Raw genomic sequence first — 24,441 nt, 5'->3', positions numbered from 1 at the left:
TCCATTTTGGAATGCATTTCATGTACGCATACACACACAATCATCCCAACCAAAGTAACATTCTCTAAATCAAGGTTTCCCAGTTGTTTTGTGAGGGAGATCTGTTTTTGATCATTTATTTGGATGTGTTTTAAGTTCTCAGTTTCAGTTACATGCATTAGTATTTTCCTTTGAGAGTTCTACCATTCTTTCATTTTGTTTTATTTTTTTTTGAGACAGTGTCTTGCTCTGTCATCCAGACTGGAGTGCAATGGCATGATCTCAGCTCACTGCAGCCTCCACCTCCTGGGTTCAAGTGATTCCCTGCCTTAGACTCCCGAGTAGCTGGGATTACAGGCCCACGCTACCACACTTGGCTAATTATTAAATTTTTAGTAGAGATGGGGTTTCACCATGTTGGCCAGGCTGGTCTCGAACTCCTGACCTCAAGTGACTCGCCTGCCTTGGCCTCTCAAAGTGCTGGGATTACAGGTGTGAACCACCGTGCCTGCCCTTCCATTCTTTTTTAAGATGTAAAATTCCACCTTTTCCGGAAGTCTATTTATTTATTTATATTTTTTTTTTAGTAGAGAAGGGGTTTTGCTATGTTGCCCAGGGTGGTCTCAAACTCCTGGGCTTAAGCAATTCTCCTGCCTTAGTCTCCCAAATTGTTGGGATTACAGGCATGAGCTACCATGCCTGGTCTTATTTTTCTTTAAACATAAAAAAATTATTTGTATCTAATTTTCGTCCATCTGCAGTTTCTTTTAGTGTATGTGTGGTGAATAACCAAACAAATGTTTTGCCCAGTGACTGTAGCTAACACACTGTCCCAATACCATTTGCAAGTAATTATTTCCTTCTAAACTGATTTGTGGGAGCCCTTTAAAAATATACTCTGAAGACCTACTTTTCAATTCCCTACAAGTCATACAACAGAGCAAACTGTGAAGGCTAGAGACATACTCACAAGTATATATACATATAAATATAAAATGTTAGGACATTATATATATATTAAACTATATGCCCAGAAAGATTACATTATCTGTGCATTTTATTTCTAGGTTGCCAAAGAGTTCAAAATATTTGTTACAAAGAAGGGGTACTAGGTGTGTGATTGTTAAAAAGAAGGAACACTATGGTTGTGAATCAGTGACATAATGAAACACAATAATAAATTTCCAAATACTGAACTCTCTTCTCACTATGAAATTTACCTTGTTTGGGTATGGTGTATTATTCTCTCACTGTATTGATGACTTAGGTTACTTTTTAATTAAGCTGTTTTTTTAAATTGCTAATACAGGGATTCTGATACTCTGAGAGTGGGGTCCCTGCTCCCATTCTCTGTGGCCACTGATCAGCACTGCTCTATCAGTGATCCTCCAACCTGGCTATACATAAGAATCCCGTCAGTGTGTGGATATGTATATAAATAATTTCAGCCCTGCAGATTCTGGTTGTGTTATATTTAGAGGAAAAAAGTTAAATGCACACAGAGGCTGTGACAGTACTGTCCTTTCCCGTGTGGCCCTAAGTCAAGACGAGTCAATCCAACCAGTGCCTCTTCCTATCACTTGTTACAGCTGCTTTTCATCTAACTTCAAGATCTCCTACTCTGCGGGCTTTCCCAAACCAGCCCAATTCCCTACTCTAGCTGAGACTGAAATCTTTCCGGCTTCCACACTGCCGATCTTTTGCTGACTTGGGAATGCATGCACATATTGATGCACATCTGTGAGCATTCCAGGCAGATGGGCCTCGATCTCTTAGATCACCTCTGACAGGAAAAAACTCTGCATGTGAAAGACACGTGAATGACTGATCTGGAGAACAGGCTCTGCAATGACACAGTGTCCTCAAGGTGCGACAATATACCTATGTGTCTGAGGAGGAAGGGAAAAGATGTGAAGTTATGAAAGAGTAAACAGAACGGAGTAAGAATGAATGATAGTCAACACTGACCATATTTAAGATTGCTAGAAACCAGTCTGTAATACTGATTCTAACAAATATGCTTAAATTAGCTGCCCCAAATAGCAATTTCTCTGAGTCCAAACTACCATTTATGATAAGGGCGCTTCCCTGAGGGTGGGTGGTGAACCAACTGTATGGCCATGGATCTTAAGGGCAGGAATTCTGGCAATGACTCTCTTGCATAACCACGCTAAACTCAAATACTAGAGACACGACCCAATCAACTCAGCTGGGTTTTATTCCAATGTACATATATTTCAAGTGACATGGATAATTAGTGAACCTGAGATAAATCGGTCCCCTCCACCCAGACTGATTTCCAGAGTACTAATATCCAAAAAGGGACAAGTGAAGAAAAAAACTCTCCTTAAACTAGACTTAAGTCTCTGGAGAGACTCATACATGAGACGAACAGTGCAGTTTCATTACCTGCCTAGCTTTTCCTATAATTATAAAATCTTTCAAACTGAAATTGGATTTAGATATAATTATACTCTTTGTTAACATTTCAGAATTTCTCATGATTTTCAATTTATATAAAATACTTTCAGAGGTAAAAACAGATGTCAAATACTCTGCTCTTCATATCACATTATTAGTATTTCTGGAAATCAAAAATTTCTGGAGGATTTTGACACAATGTATATCTATTCTCATGTATCAACAGTTGCCAGATACTTCAACCAAGTTGCTATATAAAATCCCACACGATCATTTCAATGTAACAACTCTGCAGGGAAAACCACAGCCACACTTAACATTCAACTACAGAAACATGGGGAGGTGGAGATACATGGAACCCAGGCATCCTCTTAAGATGCTGTCAGTGTGGAACTCTAGTCTGGTCAATCCCTTCAGTGGTTACACGCTGCATCCTATCCCTCCACCCCCACCCCCGTTAGGCTCTAATGTACACGGTCGGTAGAGGAGAGCTGGGAGGCACCCTCAGCCACCATATCGCAGGTTAAAGTACTACACAGTTCCACGAAATGCCAAAAGAGTACTACCTGGCTCCCCCATCCCTCCCCCTGCCCCAATAAGGTGGCAGTTTTGAGTAGGGGTGAGTTCAAGATAAATTCAGGCAAACTCACTACACAATCCTCAAATCAGCTCTTCAACTGAGACTTCTGACTGTTGGCTTTTGAGTAATTGTATCTTTTTTCCAATGGCAAATTTATGCTTATAACAGAAGAAAAAAATTATTTTTTTGCATTTTTTTGTTAAGTGTCTACTAGGTAACTCAAGTTATTAGTTCTCTTCACTCACAGCAACTAAATAGTTGTAACATCAAAAGATCAGTCTAAGTAGGACCTAAAGCCCTAGCTTTGCATTAATCATCATGATAAAGTATATTCAATATGCTTTGTGAAAATATAAATCACAACTGAAAAATAAATGAGCCATACTACTTTCAGTTTCAGTCATACCTCATATAATTTAAAAATTATGATAGCCTTTCATATTCAATCTTTGCTCAGACTGACATAAATACACTTGAACTAGAAGCTGTGTTTTTTCCCATGGTGTCCTAAGAAATAAAATGGCACATGGATAAGGCCGTAGCTGGGCTCAGGACGCAGTGAAGAATGTGGCGTTTTGGTGGGGATGGCAGCAGTGGTAGAAAGTAGGTGGAAATCACGAAATCCAGCAAACAGATGTCATGAGAAGTAGATTTTCTCCAACATCAGCTGGGACCTCCATGATGTTCCAGAAGTCTTGTTTCATCAACTACTTACCCTACAGCCTTCCACCTATGCTATTCTAAACCTTCACCAGTCTCCTCACCCAGCCAGCTGACCCTGCTTCTGACCTCAGTGGGCTACTGAGACTTGGGATTCCTTAACTTTTTGATCTAACCGGTCACTTTCCAGCACCACCCTTCACGATCTCTCAGCTGGATGTGATGCTGCTGAACTCACCTCCTACTTGAAACTCTCTTGGTCCCTCCCACTGCAAGCCTCTCTTGTGGCTCTGCCCTCCCATTACTGTCTGCCACTGCTTCTTCACATTCCCTGCTTCACCACACCACCATGCAAGACTTACAGTCAGACCACCTTCCTGAACTCAGTCAATTAACAGACATTTCCACCTGCAATACCTCTTCCTTCTCCCGGTTTTCTTAGCCGGCTTAATGGTGCCACTATCCACCATTAAAGCAAAAACAAAACAAAAGAAAACAAAACAACCAAAAAGCCAGTCATGACAAAATTCTGTTCTCTCTGTCCCTTACTTCAAAGAGGCCACCAACTCCTATTCTAAATGGGAATTCTCTCTCAACTTAAAAAAAAAAAAATGCGGCTAGTGCAACTCAACCATTTCTGCTGCCCCATCTTGACTGTTTGCTATTTGACAGCACAAATTGCTTCTCGCTCTCTTTAGAGAAGTGGTCTGGCTATATTGCCCAGGCTGGTCTCCATCCTCTGGGCTCATGATCCTCCCAGTTCAGCCTCCCAAGTAGCTAGGATTACAGGTGTATGCCACTATGCCCGACTCTACAAATCACTTCTCAACTGGACTATTCCAATATTCTTCCACCTTTAGGCCCTACTCATATGGCCCTTTGAAAAGCAGCCAAAGTACATGACAAATCTAATGATGTTACAACCAAGCCTAAATCACCCCAACCCTCATGCAGGTTATCCCCTCTTGCCATCACTCTTCCTCAGTTCCCCTAAACAGATGGAGAGTTCCCTGAGGACAGGGCTTATCTTTGAAACTCATCATAAAAATAACGTGAGTGCTATCTAGCTTCTTGGAATTCTTGAGAGTTTATTTTAAGCTCATGATCTTTTTGAATTTCTACTTTAATACTGTTTTACAGCACAGAAAAACTGCTTCTATACAAAATCTTATTAACATGGAAGAGTGTGGCACAATCTACAGAATGGCTCTCTACATTACTTACTATGCTTGACTACATAAAGAAAACTTTCACAAATGCTCTATTTGCAAACACCACTGCAGACAGAAATAGGATGTCCTGTTCTCAAAATAAGGGATAAGATGTTTTCCCATGCTTATCACTGTTCCTGAAACTGAATTCAAATGCAGTACATGAGGATTTGAAGACGCTTCATTAAAACATTTATGTGTGTGTGTGTGTGTGTCTCAAAGTGGATGGAATGATCTTCAATTTTTCATTCCAGAGCAGTACTGTCCAAGAGGACTTTTGGCAAACGACGGAGGTGTTGTAAGTCTGCACTGTTCACAACAGTAGTCACTGGCCACACAGGGCAATTGGGCAATGAAAATATGACTAGTGCAACTAAGGAACTGAATTGTTTTAACTAATTTTAATTTAAGTAGTCATAAGTGGCCAATGATTACTGTATTGGACAACAGAGTTCTACAGAATGACATTACCTGGTGAAACTAATGCATCAGCATCTTGGCTTAAAAAAGTTAATTCACAAAGTTTTGCATAACACTTCTGCTTACTAATGACAAAGTCTCCAAAAGTTAGTATTTTGTTTTAAAAACACAGCTACCTTTTATTATTGCCAAACATTGTGAAGTTATTAACATACCCATCCACCTTGATACACCTTACTGGGACGATATCTTCTTTGACTACTAAACAATTATAAATGGAAGTATTTTATAGTGTTTTCTAAACACTGACAATATACAACACTCTTCAAATCTTCTGTAAATTAAAAAATAGGAAGGAAAAAGACAATTTGCTTCAGCAGAGAAACAGCAGCAGCTAATTTCTTTCTGTAAAATGTCCAACTAAAAGGTAAGCCCAAACCTATGACTACCTTACCATACCAATAAGAAAATTAAAAAGAAAACATTTTAGTCAACTTTAATTTAAAAAAAGAGAAACCCTGAGGGTTACAGATGAAAATCAAATGTCTAACTATAATCTCTATTAATTTACACATATCTAAAATATATAAGGCAATATATTAATTCACTAAACAAATTCACTCCAACTGTTCATGAATATCTTAAACACCAGTGTCTGTGATGAATTAAGCCACTATGAATCATCAAATTCCATTTCCAGAGCACTTTACCTTTCCCATCTACTAAATCAGTTACAATAAAGCACGTCTTAAATCCATATACTCCTGCTGGAAATCTCAACCCAAGCCATCAATGCCTGTTCGGGTGAGCAGAACTTCTTTTCATTCATCATCATCTATCTATCTATCTATCTATACAGATAGATATATATAGATATACAGATATGTGTGTGTATATATATTATACATACATTATGTTTTGCATTTAACACTTGCACTTTGTGATACCCCCCACCCCCATCAGGAAGAATGACTTGATGACTGAATCTTTCCTATTTTTTTGTTTCACTTATTTGGTAAGATTGAATAAATATCCCAAACTAGCACCAGCTGAGGTTGCTCCAGTTGTTCCAGCCCATTATGTCCTTCCCAAACAGCACCTTGTTGTTCAAAATAGACTGAGAAAGAGTGCCCTGTAACAGGGGAGCCCCAAACATGAGACTTTTGGGGGAAAACCTTGCTTGTGATCAAGCATATACAATATATACTTGAAGATAATTTTTAAGAGGGAAGGCTGCCTGGTTTCTTCATGCTTTCTGTAAGTGCTGTCTAAGCCTTGAGATTTGGAATAAAATGCCCAACTCTACTACCATTTTCCTTTTGAAATCACGGGCAGATAGGGAACTGCCAAGACTTTTTTTATTTTAATAAAAAATAAAAGTAAAATAAAATAAAAATAAAAGTCTTTCTTTTTAATTTTGAAACAAGGTCTTGCTCTGTCACCGAGGCTGGAGTGCAGTGGCACAATCACAGCTCACTGCAGCCTTGACTGAGCTCAAAGATCTTCCTGAGTCAGCCTCCTCAGCAGCTGGGGCTACAGGCATGCTCACCATCACACCTGGTTAGTTAAAAAAAAAATTTTTTTTTGTAGAGACGGAGTCTCACTACGTTGCCCAGGTTGATCTCAAACTCCTGTGCTCAAGTGATCCTCCGAGAGTGCTGGGATTATCGGCATGAGCCACCACACCTGGCCCTGCTTTAAACATAATACTATACTACTATAGGCACAATCTTTCCAAGGAGCTAATCTGATGTTATCTCTGCTAAGCTTAAAAACATTTACTGCCGCCGGGCACGGTGGCTCGGGCCTGTAATCTCAGCACTTTGGGAGGCTGAGGTGGGTGGATCACCCGAGGTCAGGTTAGTTCAAGACCAGCCTGGTCAACATGGTGAAATCCCATCTCCACTAATACAAAAATTAGCCAGGCATCGTGGTGCATGCCTGTAGTCCCAGCTACTGGGGAGGCTGAGGCAGGAGAATCGCTTGAACCCAGAAGGCGGAGGTTGCAGTGAGCCAAGATCACGCCATTGCACTCCAGCCTGGGCAACAGGAGTGGAACTCCGTCTCCAAAAACAAAACAAAACAAAATACTTTCTACTGCCTCCACTAGTGTGAAGGATAGAAAAATTGAGTGTCTACTGTGTCATTTCCAGGTTGCTCTAATCTGCCTGTTTACCTCACTGGACCAATCTTTGGTTCTTCTTACTCTACTGGTGGGTCCCACTCCACCTTCTCCCCTCAGGGGCCCTCCAGTAGTTGGAGGCACTGCCACACTGGCACTACAACCTGGTTTGGCTAAATCCCACCCGCACTTCGCAGCTCAGCTTAGCCATGTCTTCCTCCCAAAAGCTTCCTTGATCACAATCCCTTCCACACACGAACCCAGGAACAAATCTGTCACAGAACTTACCCTATTCTTGTCTGTTTCATACACTACCACTACGAATACTTAACACTGAGCATACTCGACGCTAAGACACTTAGAGCACTTAAAATTAAGTGCTTTACATAGACTGCCTTCTTTAAGCTCACAACAAACCTATGAGGTAGGTAACGTTCTTCAGATGGGAAAGCTGAGGCGCAAAGAAGTTACACAGTGCCAGGATGGGAACTCAGGACACCTGGCTGAAGGGTCTGAGCTCTCACCTTCTACAGCATCTTGCTGCTCAAAGGATTCTACATGTGACCAGGGGCTTCCTGAGGGAGCACAACAATGAATGCTTACTAGAAGCTTGCTGAGAGAATGATCAGAACACTTACTACCTGAGAAGCCACCAGTCACATACAAGACAGGCTGGAAACCTGACTTCTAGTACTGTCCACTGAGTAATGCTGGTTTAACAGATGACCCCTAGAGCTCCCTTCCAGCAAAACAAATTAGCAGAAACAAAACCCCCTTTCTTTCCCCAGAGATGTCCTTCACAGGTGCTAATATATTGCTTGCAAAACCAAAAACCAGTTACTGAGTAGTTAAGTGAGGCCTTTACCTAGTTTCACAGGGACAGAAGCTCACATAAGCCTCACATTTACAGGCAGGAGCAACAAAACTATTCCAAGATACACTAATCTAATTTGTTGTTGATGACAAAGAAAAATACTCAAAACAAGCCCACCTTTTAATTTTCTAGCTTAGCGCTGATTTTTAAGGCAGGAAGAATTTACGATTCATTAAAAAATTAGCATACATTCCATTTAACGCAAAAACTTAGGACTACAGGGAACCTAGAAGGTATTTTGCCAAAAAGGAAACGATAATAGCTAACATTTAGCTATTTTCATACACATCATTCTTTTTCTGGGTACCTTTAAAAAGGTCGTTTTTTTGGGAGGCTGAGGCGGGAGGACTGCTTGAGCCCAGGCCTGGGCAACATAGAGGCACCCTGTCTCTTAAAGATAAAAAAAATCCACGTTTAAGTTATTCCTTATCATCGCATTTTATAGATGAGGAAACTACAGTTCAGAGAGGTTATGCAGATGGCTACATGGTTTCCATCCTAGGTCTACTGTCACCAAGCTCTATCCACTACATTATGCTGTTCCAAAGTTTAAAGATGTGGCCAGATGCATTTAACCTATTAAGCACAAAACTCCCTTTCCTACTCCCCCTTCCAAGTAGAGCTGTGACCAGGAACTGGGGAACAGCCTCCGTGTCCTCCCCTACATCCCCAACTCAGGTGTTGGCACACTTGAATCGCCTGATATAAGACACGCTCCGCCCTTAATGTTCCTCTCAGCACAGCTCCCAACTGCTTGTTAGCAGGAGTCACCATTCCGAGATTCCAATCTGCAAGGTCAGTTTAGGTACAGTAATTTAAGACAGACACTGCATGGGACTGGCACTTACCTTCTGATCCCAGAACCACAAAGACTGCGAGATCCGCATTACAACGACTTTCACAACTGATGGGAGAACTGCATGTAGCGTTCCTGCACTCCACTTCCGCTAAGTCTAAAATGACACCACTGTTTCTAACCATCCACTCACTTCGGACCAACGCCTTATCGAATACATTTTCAAAAGCCTGGCAGCTTCGCGAGCTGGAGGTGGTGAACCCGTCCCACACCATGGGCGCACCAACCTTACCTTGCTGTCATGAGGCAACGAGCCCCGAGAGACACCCTTGCAGGTAAGCACTCTCCTGCAGCAGCTAGTCTAACTCTGGCTCCCCCGTGTCACACGCGGAGATCGACTCCACACCCACCCACGCACGATCACCATGTGCAAAGTTGAATCCCGACTTCGCCGCAAAGACATTTCCTTTTCCCCTACATGCAAAGGAGCTGTGGAGCCGTGCTCCCTGCTTGGCTGTCGGGCACTGGGATACCTTCCCCGCGGGCGCCCGCCACCTCCTCCCCGAGCCCGGCATCCAACCCGCAGGACCCACCCCTGCGCAGGAACGCGACGCCAGTCCAGGTGTAGCCGCCGACTGCAGGCCACGCCGCCGGCCGCAGCCCGGGACTCGGGAGGCCGAGGGCGGAGGCGCGGCCGTCGCGCCCGCGCAGAGCCGCCAGCCGCCCCCCAGCCCCGCCTCCCGCGCCCCACCCCCACCGCCCGCCGGCGGGAGCCAAGGCGCGCCCCGCCGAGGCCCCACCGCCCCGGTCCCCGCCCGCCCGCGCGCGCGCGCCTCGCGACCCTCCCGGCCCTCCCCGCCCGTGCGCCCGGCACTCACTGAACATCCCAGGCGGCTCCGGCTCCCCCGGCCGCCGCCGCCTCCGGGATCGGGTTGCTTCCGCCTCCGTCGTCTCTGCCGCAGGGTCTCACTCTGACGGCCGGCTCAGCTGGGCCCCCGCGCCCCGCGCCCCGCCGCCCCCGCCGCCGCTCTGGGCGGCCGCTCCATGACTGACTGACACGGAGCGGGCCGCGGGCTGGGCCACTCGGGCCTCCAACGCGCAACCGTCTCCGCCAATGGGCGAGGCGCCTCGGCGCTCGGCTGGCGACGCCTGGCGTGCGTGCAGCCCCTCCCCGCTGCGCCGCCGGCGTCGGGCGGAAGGAGCGCGGGTACCGGTCCCACGTGGTGGGGACGCGGGACCCGTACAGCAGCCGCGGGACCCGTACAGCAGCCGCCGCCGCACCGGGACAGCAGCCGCCGCCGCTGCCGCCGTCCTCCGCTGTCTACCCGGAGCTGTCTCGACCTGAGCCCCCTACCGGGCCGGGTCCCGAGGTGAGTCCCCCACCCGCGGTGAGCCCCTGCGGGCAGCCAGGTCCCGAGGTGAGTCCCCCCACCCGGGGCTGGTCCAGAGGAGATCCCCCTACCTAAGGCCGGGCCCAGATGGGGGGCCCCCCAACCCTGCCCAGTTCCGGTGCCACCAGCAGACTCTGGGCGAGAGCGGCTTGGGCACGCTCCATTCGCGAAGGCGAACTCCCTCCTGGCTCCTAGCTGCTCTCCCCTGGTTCTTGTTGCTTGGTCTCTTTCTGCTGGGCAGGGAGTGCTGGCAGGGCTGTGCTGTCCGCCCTGGACTCCGCATTGCCCGGTAAGGGCGGTTGGAGGCCCGGAGAGCCGAACTCTGGCGGAGCCGGGGAGAGCATCTCGGTTGTCTTTGTAGCCAGTTCAGCAAACACCTGTTATGCACTTTGTAGCTGTCGCGATGGCGGTTCTATGGTATTGAACTTAGAAGTCAGGCATCGTTGAATTCGTTTTGGACATTTTGACAAAATAGGAAAACTGACAGCACTTGATGTTCTTGTTCTCTGCAGTAGAGTGAAGGATAACTTAATTTCTAAAATGAAAACGTCTTAACGTTCCTTTTTACTATGACTTTTAGGAAACTCAAAGCCAAGTTTACCCAGTTTAATAGTAACTGTAGGTGTTTGGTATGTTTGCTACCCCCGAGATTTCATGGTTTTTTGTTTTCTATTTTTAGTCTTTTCCTTGTGCAAGTATCTCTTGTAGAGTCTTTTTTGAAGTGTGTATGTGCGTTGTAAATTTATACATGACTGAATGAAAGTGTTAATGGAAGGTTACTGTTGCAGCTGAAATAACTGTATTCCTTTGGGGTTTTCTTTTTCACTTGGAGACATATTACTTTCTCCGGATATTGCCTATGTATCTTTTCCTCTTTCAATTCGAAACCATGTATGAATGACTCTTTCCACAAGTAAGGTAATCACTGATTTTGGCCTTGTTGAATTCCTGAACACTCACCTTTGTGGAAGTGATGTTTGATCACAGCTGGGATACATATAGTCCATCTTCTGTGTGTGCAGTCCATCTTTTGCTTGCTTTTGTCTGAATTTCCCCCAGAAAATTCTGGAGTCAAGCATCTTGTATGTAGATTTACCCCGACAAATCTGTTGATTCATTAAAAACTTTTAAAAGAACACGTATTAGGTAAACAAGATACAGTACTGCAATACTGTTGGTTTTCTGGTGCCTGCTCAGTCTGACATTGTTATAGTATTTTTTTTCCCATTGTTTTTAAATTGTAGATAAAGCCTAGCCATGGCTGCTGTTTATTCTGGCATTTCCCTTAAGCTTAAAAGCAAGACAACTTCCTGGGAAGATAAACTAAAACTAGCTCACTTTGCTTGGATTTCTCACCAGTGCTTTCTTCCAAATAAAGAACAAGTAAGTTTAATGTGAAACTCATATTTTTACAGTCTGTCAAGGTAATTATCACTTGTATAATTTGGATATTGACAATTGGTTAAAATAAAAAAATAGAGAAAAAGTTGGGGAGGGAACTTTGTTGGAAGTTAAATGTAATGTCAATGAAAAAAGTAATGAGTCAGGTACTTCATTAATACATTTTTTTTTTCTGTTAAAAAACCTCATTTAGGTCGGGGACAGTGGCTCATGCCTGTCATCTCTATTTTGGGAGGCCAAAGCGGGGGATCGCTTGAGGCCAGGAGTTCTAGACCAGACTGGACAACATAATGAGATCCCATCTCTTAAAAAAAATTATATATTTATATATATATATATGTATATAAATTAGTCAGACATGGTGGCATGTGCCTGTAGTCCTTACTACTTGGGAGGCTGAGGTGGGAGGATCCCTTGAGCCCAGGAGTTTGAGGCTGCAATGAGCTATGATTGTGCCACTTTCACTCCCAGCCTGGGCGATAGAGCAAGACCTTGTCTCTTTAAAATAAATGAACCCACCGAATTTAGCATTTCTTTTGTTTGGAGACATTATATTACAAATTAAGTATATGCATTAATGAACACATTGGGAATTAAGTTACAGAAGTTAGGTTCTGAAAGTCCATTGATAGCTGCATTTGCTTATAAATCCAAAGTGATGTTTCTTAAACTGTTGGTTGGTGGTGCTTTGTTAAAAGTCTTCCGAATTGGATAAATTGAAGGTTGGGAAGTAGAGAAATGTTAGTATTTGTATAAAGCCATTTTAGAAATGGGCTAGGTACCAAGAAAGGCATTGCATTTTGTTAGAATTTCTCAGGCTTTTTAGGCTAAAAATTAGTTGGCATGATAAACACCAGGATGACAAGCTCATGAAACTGGATTAATACACATCCAGTTGCTGTTGTCAAAGAAGACAGCGCAAAATGCTTCCAAGATGGATGACATATGTAAAGCGATGATGACGTGTGGTGTGGAGAGCAGCGGTCATATCCAGTGCTTTCTACACCTAGCTGCACTTGGGAGTCATCTTGGCAGCGTGGCCATCACCTGGCAGGTGCTGCCCAGGGTGAAACAAAGGGGAGGCTCTAGCAGCCAATTGGATCAAGGTTTCTGCTGTTGTTATACTGAGAGATTTTATTCCTTCTGGCATCTGTCACTATTCATACTGTTATTGACAGTTCTGGGATTGTGAGCTTTCTTCAATGTTTTATGAAGAGGAAACATGACACGTAATGGAACCTGTATAGATAGGCACAGTCCTCCTTTTCATAAAGCACTTGTGTGATTTCATATCGACTGTGTCTGTCTCCCAGATGATGTATAAATATTAGTAGTATTAGAGGTTAAGCTGTAGGTAATGTGGGGGAAGCCAGGACACAAATCCCAGACTTTCAACTCTTACTTACTTTTTTGCTTTGTGTGTCTGATACATTCTGTGGTCATTCTGAGCAGTCTTTGTATTTCTAACTTTTAGAACTTAGTACATGCATATCTCAGAGATACTGCAGGTTTGGTTCCACGTCACCGAAATAGATCACAATATTGTGAGTCACAGAAATTTTTTGGTTTCCTAGTGCATATAAAATTTATGTTTATACTATACTGTAGTTTGTTAAGAATGCAATGGCATTGTGCCTAAAAAAAGTACATATCTTAATTTTAAAAAATTGCCCAAAAATGCTAGTGGTTATTGGTTATCTGAGCCTTCAGGGAGTCATCATGCTGGAGGGTCTTGCCTTAATGTTGATGATCTGGGTGGTGATTGCTGAAGGTTAGGGTGACTGGCAACTTCTTAAAATAAGACAACAGTGAAGTTTGCTGCATTGATGGAGCTTTTCCTTTCATGAAAGACACAGCATTTTACCCACAGTAGAACTTCTTTCTAAATTGGACTTCTCAAAACCTGCCACTGCTTTATCAACTAAGTTTAAGTTCTGTTCTCAATCCTTTGTTGTCATTTCAGCAATGTTCACAGCATCTTCACCAGGAGTAGATTCCATCTCAAGAAACCACTTTCTTTGCTTATCTCTAAGAAACAACTTATCCATTCAAGTTTTATTAGTCCCATCTTCAGGCTCCACTTCTAATTCTAGTTCCCTGGCTATTTCCATTATATATGCAGTTGCTTCCTCCACTTCAGTCTTGAGCCCTTCAAAGTCATCCATGAGGACTGGAATCAGCTTCTTCCAAACTCCTGATAATGTTGATATTTTGACCTCTTTCCATGATTCAGGACTATTTTTACTGGCATCTAGAGTGGTGATTCTTTCCAGAAGATCTTCAGTTTGACTTTCTCCACGTCCGTCAGAGAAATCACTATGGCACCTACAGCATTAGGAAATGTGTTTCTTAAATAATAAGACTTGAAAGTCAAAAGTACTCCTTGATCATGGGTTGCAGAATGGATGTTGTGTTAGCAGTCATGAAAACAACATTCATCTCCTTGTACATCTCCATCGGAGCTCTTGGTCACCCAAGAGCAGTAATCTTCTTATAGGAATCTTTTTGTTCTGATCAGTCTTGACATGGGCTTAAAATCTTCAGTAAACCATGCTGTAAACGGATATGCTGTCATTCAGGCTTTGTTTTTCCATTGACAGAGCACAAGCAGAGTAGATTATCATAATTCTTAAGGGCCCTATGATTTTGGGGATGGTAAATGAGCACCGGTGTCAAAGTTACCAGCTGCATTAGACCTTAATAAGAGAGTCAGCCTGTCCTTTGAAGCTTTTAAGCCAGGCATTGACTTCTCTAGCTATGAAAGTCCTAGATGGTAGCTGGGCACAGTGGCTCACGCCTGTAATCCCAGCACTTTGGGAGGCCAAGACGGGTGGATCACCTGAGGCCAGGCGTTCGAGACCAGTCTAGCCAACATGGCGAAACCCTATCTCTACTAAAAATACAAAAAAAATTAGCCAGGCATGGTGGCGGGCACCTGTAATCCCAGCTACTCAGGAGGCTGAGGCAGGAGAATCGCTTAAACCTGGGAGGCGGAGGTTGCAGTGAGCCGAGATCGCGCCATTCCACTCCAGTCTGGGCGACAAGAGCGAAACTCTGTCTCAAAAAAAAAAAAAAAAAAAAGTCCTGAATGGCATCTTCCAATAGAAGGCTGTTTCTTCTACTCTGAAAATCTGTTGTTTAGTTTAGCCAACTTCATCAGTGATTTTAGCTAGACCTTCTAGATAACTTCACCTGGAACTTTTATGTTATGAAGATGGCTTCTTTCCCTAAACTTCATGAACCAACCTCTGGTAGCTTCTAGCTTTTCCTCCGCGGCTTCCTTACTTCTCTCAGCCTTCATAGAATTGAAGAGAGTTAGGGCCTTGCTCTGGATTAAGCTTTGGCTTAAGGGAATGTTGTGGTTGGTTTAATCTTCTATCCAGACCACTAAAACTTTCTCCATATCAGCAATAGGCGGTTTCACTTTCTATCATTTGTTGTTCACTGGAGTAACACTTTTAATTTCCTTCAAGAACTTTTCCTTTGCATTCACAAGTGGGTTAATTGGCTCAAGAGGCTTGGTTTTGGTCTATCTCACCTTTCAGCATGCCTTCCTCACTAAGCTTAATTATTTTTAGCTTTGGATTTAAAGAGACATGCAGCTAGTCCTTCCACTTGAACACCTGGAGGCCGTTGTAGGGTTAGCTGGCCTAATTGCAATATTATTGTGTCTCAAGGAATAGAAAGCCAGAGGAGAAGGAGAGAGGGGAAAATAGCCCGTCAGGGTAATAGCATTTTGGTGGAGCAGTCAGGATGCATAGAACATTTATTGATTAGGCTTACTGACTTACAAGGACACGGTTCATGGTGCCCCAAAACAATTAGAATAGTAACATCAGTGATCACTGGTCACAGAGTACCTTAACAAATATAAGAATGAAAAAGTTGGAAATACTGGGAGAATTACCAAAATGTGGCAGAGACATGAAGCAAGCACATGCCGTTGGAATAAAGGATCTGATAGACTTGCTTGGCACAGGGTTGCCATAAACCTCCAATTTGTAAATGCAATATCTGTATCTACAAGGCACAATAAAATGAGGTATGCCTGTATAACCTCAAAAAACGGGTTAAGACGTGTTAGTTTCACCTGAAACTTTTAATTTGCCCTAGCTGAAGACAAATTTGTTGTTTTCCTGTTCTTATCCTTTAATAATAAACATTTTAAAATACCAGAACACGTAAGTAATATTACCAAAGGTAAGTTGTAAAAGAGAGGTTCTCCCCCGCCGCCCCCGTGGCAATTGGATTTGGTTATACCTGTAATGTCCCTATAATGTCTAACATCTTTCTCTCAGCAAATAAATTTATTTTCAGTGTGTTTCCTTCAAATTCAGGTGTTACTTGATTGGGCAAGACAATCATTGGTTGCATTTTATAAGAAAAAGCTTGAACTGAAGGAAGATATTGTTGAAAGGCTTTGGATCTATATAGATAACATTTTACATAGCAGAAAATTGCAGAATCTCCTCAAGAATGGAAAGACCGTTAATCTTCAGATTTCCCTAGTCAAGGTAATTCACTCTTCTGTTCTGTATGTGTTGCATGCATCTCCATTGATTTCTTGTTAATGCTGGAAACTTGTTTTAGTGTCAATTGTATGAAGATATAGGAAATATTAAGGTAGGAGAAAAAGGATGTAATATTATTGGAATTAAAATAGTAACTATTGAATGTGTATCATATGCTCTAAGCATTTTGTTGTTTAATATTCAAAAAAAGCTTGGAACGATTTCATAAACAGGTCATTGATTACCTTTTTAATTGGAAAAGGTAGCTAGCAAATTATGCTTCTCTGATTTGTTTTTCTTCTTCTTCACCTTTCTTTTGGGCTAGAGGGAGATCAAAGGCCAAAATCCGGACAGGAATTTCCTCAAAGGTTTTTTTTTTTTTTTTGCCACTACGGCCTTCGAGCCACAAGTGCCACTAGTGGCTTGGCCGGCAACCTGGGGCCTCCTCAGTTTTTGACTGAAAGTGATTTTGAAGTCTCAGATCAGAAGTAGGAACTTCATTGTCAAAACTGAGTGTGTTTAAATCCCATGAGAATAGCTAGATACAATAAAAACTACTACTAGTGAGCACTTAATGTGTGCCAGGCTCAAAGAAGTTTAACTTTCCTAAAGTCACATGGCTAGTTAGTGGCACAGCTGGGATTTGAACCTCACTCTGCCTGAGTGTAAATCCTGGGCTATGAAGCCATAACACTACCTCACCCTCATGAGTGTGCGGGCTGAGAGAAAATCATTAGAGGCTAGTAACGGAGGGGAACGAAGGTTGAGCTGCCCGATGGCACATAGGGCTTAACGGTTCTTGAGATTATGTTCCAAACTGGGTCACTTTTTAAAATAATAAACCAGTGGTCACCAAAGTGGCTTATTTCAAAGGATCTTTTGGAATATGGGAAGAAAATCTTAGAATGTCTCCTTGTTTAAAAAGCCATACTTAAATTTTATTTTTATGTATGCTTCATAATTATATAAAATGTTAGTGCTGCAGCATATGTGCATAATTTATAAATAAATTACACTTATTGAATATAAATGCAGGAAAAATCGATGAGTTGTATCATCATCAAAAATTTGGAGATCACTGTAATAGTGCATTGACATTTAAGGATTTCTCATCTTTGTTACAGCATTTCCAGAGTAACTTTAAAAGTCCACGGCCAGCAATTACTTGAATAGAAATAATAATACCTATCTCATTAGGGCACTGATAACTTAGCACCTGGGATAGGTTTGGTTCTCAGATTCCATAAGGCTGGGAGCAAGTAACTTAACCTGTGACTGAATTACAGAATCTGCCTGATTCTCATAATTTCTGGTGTTTGTGAATTTTGGAATTTTGAGAGCAGTAGACAATAGATTTGCTGTATAATAAGCAGTAGCAACATAACATTTGCTTTCCTTTTTAAAAAATTTTTTTGAGATAGAGTCTCTGTCACCCAGGCTGGAGTGCAGTGGTGTGATCTTGGCTCACTGGAACCTCTGCCTCCTGGGTTCAAGCGATTCTTGTGCCTCAGCCTCCCGAGTAGCTGGGACTACAGGTGAGCACCACCATGCTCGGCTAATTTTTATATTTTTAGTAGAGATGGTGTTTCACCATGTTGACCAGGCTGGTCTCGAACGCCTGGCCTCAAGTGATCTGCCCCGACTCAGCCTCCCAAAGTGTTGGGATTACAGTCATGAGCCACCATGCCCAGCTGCTTTCCTTTTTAAAAGAGTGCCTTTTGCTTTGGCTTTTTTAAATAGAAAAAGTATAATTGACTATAAACATGCATTTTTTTTTTTCTTTTTTCAGACAGAGTCTCGCTCTGTCACCCAGGCTGGAGTGCAGTGGCTCGATCCCAGCTCACTGCAACCTCTGCCTCCCAGGTTCAAGCAGTTCTCCTGCCTCAGCCTCCCAAGTAGCTGGGATTACAGCTGCCTGCCACCACGCCCGGTTAATTTTTTCATTTTTAGTGGAGTCGGGTTTCACCAGGTTGGCCAGGCTGTTCTCAAACTCCTGACCTCAAGTGATCCGCCCGCCTCGGCCTTTCAAAGTGCTGGGATTACAGGTATGAGGCACTGTGCCTGGCCTATAAACATGTATTTTGGACCACAAGATCATAATTTAAGTGCAACTTTCCCTCTGCCTGGTAACATCTAAGCTCAATTGCAGGTTTAGGATCTAAGAGAAAGTGACATTTGGCATTTAAGCCCTTTAAAACCCAGCTTTAAAAAAAGGGACAGCAAATTTACAAAGGCACGGATCCTTTTCTAGATTTGCATTGGTAGAAGATGGATGGGTGGAGGAATTGAAACAGATGCTTTGCCTTATTTTGATGCACTAAGCTTATGTCAGGTTCATTGAAATATGGTAATCTGGGCATTTCTTTCTTACCAAGATGAGGGAAAGGGGTGAGTTTGTTGATTTTTTTTTTTTTTAATACTTTTCTTGTGTATGTATGGGTTTAAGGTCAGTAATGAATTTTCTTTCTGTCTTAATGTTCAGATCATCAATGAGAGAGTAGCTGAGTTCTCTCTTTCGGGATCCCAAAGAAACATCTGTGCTGTCCTTCGATGTTGCCAGGGCATCCTGTCGACACCTGCCCTGGCTGTCATCTACACGGCCAAACAGGAGCTGATGGTGGCCTTGCTGAGCCAGCTTTGCTGGTCGGCCTGCAGGCAGCCCGAAGGAGCTGTGGTAGCCCAGTTGTTTGAGGTCATTCACCTGGCCCTTGGCCATTATCTCTTGATCCTGCAGCAGCAGGTCAACCCAAGACGTGCCTTTGGCGATGTGACTGCTCACCTGCTCCAGCCGTGCCTGGTCCTGAGGCACTTACTCTCCGGGGGCACATGGACGCAGGCTGGCCAGGGCCAGCTGAGGCAGGTGCTGAGCCGGGACATCAGGAGTCAGATTGAGGCCATGTTCCGAGGAGGGATTTTTCAGCCTGAGCTACTGTCATCCTACAAGGAGGAGCTCTTGGACCAGCAGCAAGGGGATGTGAAGACGGGAGCCATGAAGAACCTTCTGGCTCCCATGGACACCGTGCTTACCAGGCTGGTTGATGCTGGCTACTGTGCAGCATCCCTTCATACCTCTGTTGTGGCCAACTCAGTGGCCTTGCTGTATAAGCTCTTTCTAGATTCTTACTTTAAGGAGGGAAACCAGCTTCTCTGCTTCCAGGTTCTCCCCAGGTTGTTTGGCTGCTTGAAGATTTCACACCTGCAGGAGGAGCAGAGCAAAGCCCTGTCCACATCAGATTGGACCACAGAGCTTTTGGTTGTGGAACAGCTACTAAACTCAGTGGCCAACAACAATATCTACAACATCGCTGCCGACAGAATTCGGCACGAAGAGGCTCAGTTCCGCTTTTACCGCCACGTGGCTGAGCTGCTGATAAACCATGCACAAGCACCCATACCGGCCTGGTTCCGCTGTCTGAAGACTTTGATATCTCTGAATCATTTGATTTTGGAGCCAGACCTGGATGACCTGCTGGCTTCAGCGTGGATCGATGCAGAGGTAACAGAGTTTCGAACCAAAAAAGCCCAGGAGGCGCTTATTCATACTGTCTTCCAGACTTATGCCAAACTCCGACAAGTGCCACGGTTGTTTGAAGAGGTTTTGGGAGTGATCTGTCGTCCAGCTGCTGAGGCACTGAGGCAGCCTGTGCTGGCCTCGGGCCCGTCCACGGTACTCTCTGCATGCCTCCTGGAGCTGCCTCCGAGTCAGATCCTGGACACGTGGTCCCTTGTGCTGGAGAAGTTCCAGTCTTTAGTCTTGCCCTATTTGCAGAGTGATGCCGACATGGCCCTGAAGTCACTGTCACTGAGCTCGCTGCTGCACTGCATCATGTTCAACATGAGGAGCCTGGACAGCAGCACGCCCCTGCCCATTGTCAGACGGACACAGTGCATGATGGAGAGGATGCTGAGGGAGCTCGTGCAGCCCCTGCTGGCCCTTCTCCTGGACACCCCAGGCCCAGAGCCAGAGCTGTGGCTGCAGAAGGTCAGTGACTCTGTGCTCCTGCTCTCTTACACTTGGGCCCAGGTGGACGCTATGTTCAGTTTGAACTGTAGCCAGTATCACTCTATGTCTGGGCCCCTTATAGGTGTTGCTCTGGAGATCTCGAACCTCCCTTCGTTGCTCCCAGGTGTAAAAACACAGCATTGGAAGAAGATAGAGAAGTTTACAGCTCAGTTCAGCTCTCTTGGTACATATTGCTTAGAACAGCTGTACTTGCAGAAAATGAAAAGGACTTTAATGCAAACTAGTTTCCGGTCTGAAGGAGCCATCCAAAGTTTGAGGTGCGATGCTGCCTTTATTATTGGTTCCGGCAGAAAAAGCTTGAATCAGAGAACTACGGCTTCCTGGGATGGCCAAGTTGGGATGGTGAGTGGACTCACATACCCTGTAGCACACTGGCACTTGATTGTGTCAAATCTCACGATTTTAATATCCTATCTGTGTCCAGATGATGTGGGATACCTGGCCAGTGTCCTGCTAAGAACTTTACCCATGGGCAAAGCCCAGGAAGGCTCAATAGATGAAGAGGCATACATCACACTGGAAAAAATATCCAAAGCCTTCCTTCATAGCCCTCTCTTTCCAGAGATGCAGTCCCTTTATTCTGCTTTCTTAACGTGCGTAACCACAAGTTGCTCCGGCATTCTGTGTTCTGGTGCCCAGCGTGACTCAGGTCTTGTCAGTCAGCAGCTTCCCTGGCTTTTGGAAAAGGACCACATGGTTGTGGGTCATTGGGAAAACAGATTTGCAAAAGCTGGACCCGAAGGTATAGAACCTAGAGGAGAAATTCCCCAGAACTTACTGTCCCTGGTCAAGAGTGACTTCCCTATCCAGCTGGAGGGAGAGCAGTTGGAAAGCATCCTGGGGCTTTTGGAAGTGATTTCTGCCTTACAGCTGGACAGCCTCTTGCCACCCTATCATGTGCATTATTTTCTTCTGTTACTGTCCATGGCCGTCACCAAACTAGGATGCTCTTGCTCCTCCTCACTGGCTCTCAAGTTCTTGACGACTTGCTACCAACTTCTTGGTTACTTGCAAAGGGGGAAAAGTGCTCGCTCTGTGTTCAAGATCATGTATGGTAGTGATATTTTTGAGATTGTACTGACCTCATTGTTCAGAGCTAGTAGTAGGTTCCTTATTGAGATGGATGATCCCGCTTGGCTGGAATTCCTCCAAGTGATAGGGACGTTCTTAGAGGAGCTAATGCAGATGCTCATTCAAATGAAGCTGAGCTTGGTGCTCAATTTTAGAAAAATCACCGCATTCCTCTCTAGTTCCAAACCATACACGGAGGCAGCTTCAAGCAAACAATTAGAAAATCAGAACCCCCAGGGCAGGCAGCTCCTTCTGGTGTCTTTAACCAGGTTGTGCCATGTCCTGGGACCTTTCCTCAAAGAGCAGAAGCTGGGCCAAGAGGCCCTAGCAGCACTGTCTGAGCTGCTGCAGCAGGTTGTGCTGCAGACAGGAGCTGTGCTGCAGCTCTGCTCAGTGCCGGGGGCCCAGGGCTGGCGCCTTCCCTCGGTCCTCATCTCATCCGTCAGCACGCTCTTGGAAGCCGACCTGGGTCAGCACTGCAGGGATGGAGGGGCCGACATTTCCCAAGGAAGCGACAGGACGCTGCTCTCCCATGCTGCCCTCTACCAGGGTGTTTACTCTCAGATACTGCTGGAGTTGCCAGCTCTCGCGGGACATGATCAGTCTTTTCAGGCAGCCTTGCAGTTTTTGACTCTGTTCTTTTTGGCCCCAGAACTGCATCCCAAAAAGGACTCCGTGTTTACCTCCATGTTTCATTCTGTGAGAAGAGTTCTTGCAGGTAAGATATTTTCTCTTGAGCTAATTCTGTGTTATAGAGGTCTGGTTTCCATTGCTCCCCTTTTTGGAACTGGGAATAAGTGAACACGTGATGTGTTCAAAAGGTACCACATGTGAGGCTGGGTGCAGTGGCTCACACCTGTAATCCCAGCACTTTGGGAGGCCGAGGCGGGCGGATCACAAGGCCAGGAGATCGAGACCATCCTGGCTAACATGGAGAAACCCCATCTCTACTAAAAAATACAAAAAATTAGCCGGGCGTGGTGGCAGGCGCCTGTAGTCCCAGCTACTTGGGAGGCTGAGGCAGGAGAATGGCGTGAACCCAGGAGGCAGAGCTTGCAGTGAGCCAAGATCGCGCCACTGCACTCTAGCCTGGGCGACAGAGTGAGAGTCTGTCTCAAAAAAAAAAAAAGTACTACATGTGGACAGTGAGAAGACCTCCCTTCTAGGCCCAGCACCCACGACTTCATGCCCTCTATTTACATTCTAGGCGTACATAAGCAATTACTGCTACAACTGTTTCCTTGCTTTCTGTGCAAACAGCAGCCTCCTCCATATGTTACTGTGCACCTCAGTTGCTCACTTATTTTGGAGGTTGTTCTGTGTACGTTTATAGTTTTGAAATCTGCTCCTCTTCAGCTTTTTAGCCTTTAACTTGTCCTGGCTGCAATGAGATACATAGATACCTGCATCCTTAGTAGGTTCTTATGTATCAGACTTTCAGTGCCATAAATTGACTTTAAAAAGATATGAAAATCTGCCAACTTTAAAAAAGTACAAATCAGAGCCAGGGGTGGCAGCTCACGCCAGTAATCCCAGCACTTTGGGAGGCTGAGGGGGCAGATTGCTTGAGTCCAGGCAACATGGCAAAACCCCATCTCTACAAAAAATACAAAAATTGGCCAGGCATGGTGGCATGCGTCTGTAGTCCCGGCTACTCAGGAGGTTGAAGTGGGAGGATCACCTGAGCCCAGGGAGGTTGGTGCTGCAGTGAATCTTGATCCTGCCATTGTACTCCAGCCTGGGTGACACAGTGAGATCCTGTCTCATAAAAAAATAAATTAAAAAAAGTACAAATCACTTAATTTCTTTTTTTTTTTGAGATGGAGTCTCACTCTGTCTCCCAGGATGGAGTGCAGTGGTGCAATCTCAGCTCACTGCAAGCTCTGCTTCCCGGGTTCATGCCATTCTCCTGCCTCAGCCTCCCAAGTAACTGGGACTACTGGCACCCGCCACCACGCCCGGCTAATTTTTTTGTATTTTTTAGTAAAGACAGGGTTTCACCATGTTAGCCAGGATGGCCTCGATATCCTGACCTCATTATCCGCCCACCTCAGCCTCCGAAAGTACTGGGATTACAGGCGTGAGCCACCATGTCCAGCCAAATCACTTAATTTCCAAAGAGCCTCTTACAGTTCCTTGAGGACAGGACTGTGCCTTCCTTAGTTCACCCCTGTCCCCCCACCATATTAGGGTGCTGCCAGGTGCCAATGCTCACTGGACCAAGGCTAACCTTCAATGTCATCAAAGTGTTTTAGTCTGAAGGCAGCCTTCCAAGCAGCAAACTAGGACCTCGTACGCAGCCTCGAAGCAAGAGAGCTCATGTCTTCCTGCACAGAGTCGACCTTTACAGCCCCCCGGTGAAAGATTAATGGGTTACTATGCAGCCGTTAAAAATATAATTATGAAAACTATTATGAAGACAAGGGCTAGAAATATCTAGAAAATATTAAGCAAAAAAAGTACAGTATGAAATGTTAAATATGCCACAATTACAACTATATAAGATATACATGCGTGCAAAGGCTAGAAACGCATCCAAAAATTAAAATAATTATTGTATTAACATGCATTGTATTATTGCATTAACATGTTGTGATTGTTGCTATTTTCTTATTTTGTACACTTTAATGTTGCATTTTAATAAGAATACATCAAAATACTTTTCTATGATTTAATTAAATATGCCATAAGCAGGGGATAGATTATAATGTTTTTGGAGGCCCATTTAGAGTTTGTTGAGGTTTTCCTCTATAGTGAAGGATGATTAAGATTTGTTACCTTTATTAGGGTATACAAATAAAACACACTTCTACTCCTCCCAAACAGTTAATGGAAGAGATTTCTTCTGTTTCAAGATGGCACACATCACAATTGTGGGGGGTCTTTTCTTTTTTTGTTTTGGTGGTAACGAAAGGGCTGGGGTCAGGTCAGTCTTTTGAGGTGAGGTCTGGAAGTCAGCCAAATCTGACCCTCGTTAATG

The 24,441-nt window shown here is 44.2% G+C and overlaps 2 protein-coding genes across 3 annotated transcripts in view; one reads left to right on the top strand and one right to left on the bottom strand.

Annotated features, from left to right (window-relative positions):
* TAF5L (TATA-box binding protein associated factor 5 like) overlaps positions 1-10,076 on the bottom strand; it is a 32,835-nt gene extending 22,759 nt beyond the window's left edge. The window contains exon 1 of one of the 2 annotated variants that reach the window (XM_016940646.4): positions 9,942-10,076. The gene's annotated coding sequence lies outside the window, so the exon portion shown is untranslated. Of the gene's footprint in view, positions 1-9,656; positions 9,794-9,941 lie in introns of those variants that run through there. The other variant, XM_016940647.4, reaches the window with a different exon arrangement.
* Positions 10,077-10,156: 80 nt separating this feature from the next.
* URB2 (URB2 ribosome biogenesis homolog) overlaps positions 10,157-24,441 on the top strand; it is a 34,871-nt gene continuing 20,586 nt past the window's right edge. The window contains exons 1-4 of the mRNA XM_001146910.7: positions 10,157-10,433; positions 11,699-11,837; positions 16,193-16,369; positions 18,849-22,179. Coding sequence (XP_001146910.2) covers positions 11,712-11,837; positions 16,193-16,369; positions 18,849-22,179 — 3,634 coding nt within the window. The 5' untranslated portion in view covers positions 10,157-10,433; positions 11,699-11,711. The remainder of the gene's footprint in view (positions 10,434-11,698; positions 11,838-16,192; positions 16,370-18,848; positions 22,180-24,441) is intronic.

Source organism: Pan troglodytes, chromosome 1, assembly GCF_028858775.2.
Source record: "Pan troglodytes isolate AG18354 chromosome 1, NHGRI_mPanTro3-v2.0_pri, whole genome shotgun sequence".
In the NCBI taxonomy this organism is placed as follows: Eukaryota; Metazoa; Chordata; class Mammalia; order Primates; family Hominidae; genus Pan; species Pan troglodytes.
The sequence above is the reverse complement of the archived record's forward strand: the minus strand, read 5'-3'. Positions and strand labels throughout refer to the sequence as shown.